The sequence below is a fragment of the Mustela lutreola genome, chromosome 5 (assembly GCF_030435805.1).
Source record: "Mustela lutreola isolate mMusLut2 chromosome 5, mMusLut2.pri, whole genome shotgun sequence".
Classification (NCBI taxonomy): Eukaryota; Metazoa; Chordata; class Mammalia; order Carnivora; family Mustelidae; genus Mustela; species Mustela lutreola.
In genome coordinates, this window is record NC_081294.1 from 58,371,235 (window position 1) to 58,377,234 (window position 6,000).

General features: G+C 49.9%; 1 protein-coding gene across 3 annotated transcripts in view; it reads left to right on the top strand.

The window, feature by feature from the left end:
- The window catches only part of WWC1 (WW and C2 domain containing 1), a 151,648-nt gene extending 146,375 nt beyond the window's left edge, over window positions 1–5,273 (top strand). For 2 of the 3 annotated variants that reach the window (XM_059174249.1, XM_059174251.1), the window contains 3 exons: window positions 432–683; window positions 3,130–3,251; window positions 4,443–5,273. In XM_059174249.1, coding sequence (XP_059030232.1) covers window positions 432–683; window positions 3,130–3,251; window positions 4,443–4,509 — 441 coding nt within the window. In that variant the 3' untranslated portion in view covers window positions 4,510–5,273. The remainder of the gene's footprint in view (window positions 1–431; window positions 684–3,129; window positions 3,252–4,442) is intronic. The other variant, XM_059174250.1, reaches the window with a different exon arrangement.
- Window positions 5,274–6,000: the final 727 nt, after the last annotated feature.

Sequence of the window (6,000 nt, forward strand, 5' to 3'; positions counted from 1 at the left end):
GCAGAAACAACAGATGTCCATTAGGGGAACATAAAGTCAGGAAGACATGACGTCACCCCTCAAGGGAGGGCAGATCTGTACTGAGAGGCAACTTCAGAGCACGATCATGACAAGAGCCCATTTACTGAGTGTGAACGTTGAGGGCACCGAGAGCCGGGAAACCGGGCAGTGTGGGGAGTGAGTGGGTGCGGTCTGGGGCCAACTGCCTGGGCTACAGCCTCAGCTTTGCCACCAACCCCATGCTTGGGACATAAAAATGCTCACTAAACATAAGCCGTGGACGTGGGAGAAATCAAGGCAGGCTCTGGGGGAGGGCGAACCCCATTTCTGTGGAATAGAAGCCTTCGAATGAACAATAGGGAGGTATTTGAGGTTTAAGGCGGCAGGTTGTTGGGGCTCATGGGATCCAGCCTTCTAATAACCAGTCAAAGCTCTCGCTTCCCCCGCAGCCTTCATCGGTCAAATCCCTGCGCGCCGAGCGCCTGATCCGCACGTCGCTGGACCTCGAGCTGGACCTGCAGGCCACCAGGACGTGGCACAGTCAGCTGACTCAGGAGATCTCAGTGCTGAAGGAGCTCAAGGAGCAGCTTGAACAAGCCAAGAGCCACGGGGAGAAGGAGTTGCCACAGTGGTTGCGTGAGGATGACCGTTTCCGCCTGCTGCTGAGGATGCTGGAGAAGCGGGTGAGAGCCTCGCAAGAGGCAAAGGGGGCAGCCCGGTCTGCCCTGGGGGCGGCCCCGGGCTGCAGGGACGGGAGGCCAGAGCTTCAGACAGGGCCTCCAAACCCAGGGCACACCGAAGAGTGTTCCCAGGGCCTCTTATTCCTATCAGCAGAGGGATCCAGGCATCCCTTTTTTAACTCTCAACCTGGCTGCAGGCCCTCTTGCTGTATTTCCATGTCTGTGCAAGGCCTATTAGTCACACTTCCTGGGGACCTAATCTGCGATGGGGCACACACCTGGATAGAGTAGATACAGAGCACTGACCTGCCCCAGCGTCTGCTCCAGCGGTTGCACAGAATACTATCTCCAAAGATAACACGTTTGCACCTGGAGGAGGTCCCTCCCAGCAGGAGAACTCCCAAAGGTGACGGCTCTGGGCCGCCACCTAGAGGAGAGGAGGGCAGGGGATGGGGAGCATGTAGCGTCTAGACTTGGTCCTCAGCAGCACAGGACTGTCTGGGTCAGAGAGCTCCAGAGGGCAGCTTCCAGTCCTTGATGGCCCTGAGGTTTATCTTATCTATGGCTAGCGGATGATGGGTACAACTTTATGGGGTCTGCAAAGCTGGCAGTTTCTAAATGACTTTAAAAAAAAAAATTTACATTTTTGAGCTATATTTAGAGCAATAGGATATTTAGAGCCTTAAAAATTTGACGTTGGCACCAGAGGGCTTGTGAGCTGACAGGTCCCAACCCGTCCTGAAAAAGCTGCAACACAGGGTCAATACACAGGCGCCATTTTCAACTCCCGTATAAGATCTCTGCCACTCCTGGACTGTCCCCCAGGGCAGGAATGACCCTTGCTAGTTTTCTCTGCAGCCAAACAAAATACCTTACAGAGGGCACCTGCCTGGGTTGTTGGGAGTGCCACTAGCTGAAGTCCCAGCTCTTGGTGCAGGTGAGAATGCCTTAGTGTAGGAAAGGGGTGGTGGGCCCCTGAGGTCTGGACCCGCCTGGGGGCTTCAAATGGACTCTGGTAATTCAGGAGTTCCAGAAAGGTTTATTTGTTTCTACTTTATTACTTATATGCCATATCCTTACAATAGGTAAAGTCAAAGAGAAAGAAAGAAAAAGAAAAGAAAGAGGAAGGGAAGCAGGGAGGGAGGGAGAGAGGAGAGGGAGGAAACCGGATCTCTCAAATAGCAAAAGAATAGGATATCCATGACTGTCTGAGAGTGACCTCCTATTTTTTTTTTTTTAAGATTTTATTTATTTATTTGACTGAGAGAGAGAGGAGAGTGACCTCCCATTAAAGAACCATTTAAATGATGGCTTCCCTGGAGCAGCTGATTTCAGCTCAGGGTGTGATCTCGGGGGCCTGGGATTGAGACCCGCATCGGGCCCCGTGCTCAGTGAGGAGCCTGCTTGGGGATTCTCTCTCTCTCTCTCTCTCTCTCTCTCCTATCTCTCAAATAAATAAATCTTTAAAAAAAAAAAATCATGACTTCATTGACCAAAATTCCATCTTCATTGCAGTGTTTTCAAGTATGTGGTACATGGGTATTTTAAGGCTCTTTGTGGTTTATTCTCAAAAGTGCGTACAGGGGTTTGCATTAGAAAGAAGGGTTGCAGGGGCACCTGGGTGGCTCAGTGGGTTAAGCCGCTGCCTTCGGCTCAGGTCATGATCTCAGGGTCCTGGGATCGAGTCCCACATCGGGCTCTCTGCTCAGCAGGGAGCCTGCTTCCTCCTCTCTCTCTGCCTGCCTCTCTGCCTACTTGTGATCTCTGTCTGTCAAATAAATAAATAAAATCTTTAAAAAAAAAAAAAAGAAAGAAAGAAAGAAAGAAAGAAGGGGTGCAGGGGCACCTGGGTGGCTCAGTGGGTTAAGCCGCTGCCTTCGGCTCGGGTCATGATCTCAGGGTCCTGGGGTCGAGTCCTGCATCGGGCTCTCTGCTCAGCAGGGAGCCTGCTTCCCTCTCTCTCTGTCTGCCTCTCTGCTTACTTGTGATTTCTCTCTGTCAAATAAATAAATAAAATCTTAAAAAAAAAAAAAAAAAGAAGGGGTGCAGCGTCCCTAGAGCCCTTGAGTGCAGCTGAATGATTGGAATTGGATTTCTGCCACTCTATAATATAGAAGTAATTATAAAATGTACCTTTTTATGGCCCTGAGGATTAGAAAGGTAGCACACCCCTCATTAGGCAGCCCTCATCTCCTTACCACACAGATAGTCAGTTCCCTGGCCCTAAAAACCTGTCCACCGTGACGGACAGTGGGATCGTGTCTCCTCACCATTCTGAACAGAAGATCCTGCTGTGGAACAGGAAGGAGTGGGCGAGCCCATTCTGTGACCCTCTTTTTGTCTACAGTAGACTCCTCATTCATGCTAGGAAGTTGTCATTGGCTGACCCCTTTCTAGAGGCCCTGAGGACTCTGTACTACTTTACAGCCCCACTTGCTTTGCCCTACAGATGGACCGAGGAGAGCACAAGGGTGAGCTCCAGACAGACAAGATGATGCGGGCAGCCGCCAAGGATGTGCACAGGCTTCGAGGCCAGAGCTGTAAGGAGCCCCCGGAAGTGCAGTCTTTCAGGTAAGCAGGTGGGCCCCCGGCCTGCCCACCTTGCCCTTTCACACGCAGCCTCCCCAACCTCCGTCTGCCCAGCCCCGGCTTGTGCTCCCTCCACCAGCAGAGCATTAGCGCTCCCTGTAACAGATGTGCGCCCTCTGCCACACCGCCCCTGGCGATCTGGGAGCACGTGGTGCTCTCCCTCAGCTGTCTTTATCAGTCCCCACACAGCTTGAACTAATTGGTTAGACCCTCTTATTGAACCCGTGAGCCACCTGCTCCAGGCTTTCCTTTGATCGTTCCCATCACTGGTAATTACGGAGGATTGGCTGAAGGATAAATAAGCCTGGGGGTGACAGGTGCTTTGGCCGGGCCTCCCTGACTCTGCCTCTGCCCACCTGGATCTAGGCACATCTCAAGAGGGCCCCAAATGCCATTTGGCCAGGGCCTGCCATTCACAGCGGCCCTTGCATTTAGACTCATGATATCCTCCTAGATAAGGCACTCGTGGTTTTATATGTGCTCCAAAAAAAAAAAAAAAAGGAAACGTGCCTTTCTGGAATAGAAACATTTAAAATATACTGTCATTTGTTTAACTGTATTTGGACACCTCTTAATATTTAACCAATTGGGAATCTAAAACAAACAAATGAACACTGCAGGTGGCCCGAGGGCCCTTTCAAACTCAGGCCCGTGATTTGAACTGAAGAGGGCTGGTCCTACTAATGTCCCTAAACTAGTGGTTCTCAGCCACGGGTGACTGGGCACCACAGGGACATTTAGCAGTGTCTGGGGACCTTTTTTTGTTGTCACAACTGGAAGAAAGGCAGGGAGGGGTGGGGGGTTGTGGCTGCTACTGGCACCAAGTGGCTGGAGGCCAGGGATGCTGCTAAACCTCCTACAATGCCCAGGACAACCCCTGCAACTAAGAGAGAGCCTGCCTGTGATATCCATAAAGTGATGGGGAGGCCTGGGTGGCTCAGTGGGTTAAGCCTCAGCCTTCAGCTCAGGTCATGGTCTCGGGGTCCTGGGATCGAGCCCCCGCATAGGGCTTTCTGCTCAGCAGGGAGCCTGCTTCCCTTCCTCTCTCTGCCTGCCTCTCTGCCTGCTTGTGATCTCTGTCTGTCAAATAAATAAAGTTTTTTTTGTTTCTTTTTTTAATACCCATAAAATGAGGTTGAAAACCCTGCTCTGAAGGGCTGGTCTCTTTTGCAGAGAGAAGATGGCATTTTTCACGCAGCCTCGGATGAATATCCCGACGCTCTCTGCAGATGATGTCTAGTCGCCAGAAAAGTATTTCCTTTGTTCCACTGACCACGCTGTGAACGTAGACTGTGGCTAAAGTTATTTATGTGGTGTTATATGAAGGTACTGAGTCACAATCCCTCTAGCGCTCTCGTCGGTTGGAAGACGAACAGACTTTTTTTTTTTTTTTTAGTTTGGGTTCTATTATTATTAAAAAAACAAAAACAAAAACAAAAAAAAACGAAAACCAGCATTAAAATGACAAGATTGTATAGTTTGTATATTTAGGAATGTATTTTTGAGAAAGAAAATTTAAATGAACTAAAGCAGTGTTAAGTTGCTGCTCTTCTTAAAATTGTTTAGATTTTTTGTTTTTGGGGTTTTTTTTTTTTGTTGTTTTTTTTTTTTTTTTTTTGTACAGCTCTACCTTCTAGAGGTTTCACTGCAATAAAAAATAATGTTTCAGGGACGGTAATCCTAAAAAGACGTCCCGCAGGTGTCAACAGCACAGCTGATCTTTCCTACTTACCATATTTTGTACAATATAAAAAAAAATGTCTGGAACCATTTGGGGAATTCTGAGGTGCATTTGCAAGTCTTCATGAGCTGTGATGTGTTTGTATGTGGCCGCCTGACGTGGGCAGGCGGCACGGAGCTGGCCCCTCGGCCCAGCCCGTGTGGCAACAGGCCTGCCCACACCGGTCTCAGACGCCCCGTGAAGCCACTGAAGTGAGTGAGGGAGGGCTGTGGAGAGCTCCTTTCAGTTTCTTCTCCATCAATAAAGTGGCCTTTCTGAACGAATTTTCACTCTCTCTTTTTTCCCCCACCCCTCACTTCATCTGTGTCTCACTCAGTGTTTCCTGCTCCTCTCTCACCATTTCCTCCCCGCCGGTCTCCAGAGGGACGGTTTCTCTCTTGCAGGCACCACCACGCATTTGCTCACTGAGTTTAAAACCACTGCCCAGCAGGGGCTGTGGCAGACGATGGGCAATCAGCCTTTACCTGGATTTGTTCTTCCCAAAGCTGTCTGTAGCCATGGTTCATGTTCCTGGGATCGGTCCCTCAGAGACAAGGAAATATAAGTGGGAAACCTAGAGGTCTGAATCCTCTATCCTTTCTCTAGTCGTAGTCTCTCTGGTGAACCAGGACAAGAGAGCTGATAAAAGGGCGCCTGGGTGGCTCCAAGGGTTAAGCGTCTCCCTTTGGCTGGGATCATGATCCCAGGGTCCTGGGATTAAGCGCCATATTGGGTCCCCTACTCTGTGGGGAGTCTGCTTCTCCCTCTTCCTCTGCCTGCCGCTGCTCCCTCTGTTTGTGCCTCTCTCTCTCTCTCTGTCTCAAATAAATAAACAAAATCTTTTAAACAGAGAGAGCTAATAAAAACGTGAAGGTCATGCAGTAGGATTTTTTTTCACTCAGTTACACCTTTATCTGCCGTCCTCTCTTCCGGCAAGTCTCAGCCCCTCAGACACCCACAGCATCAGCTTCTGGGAAGCAGAGCTCCTAACGCCCTCCTCGTGTGTGGAAA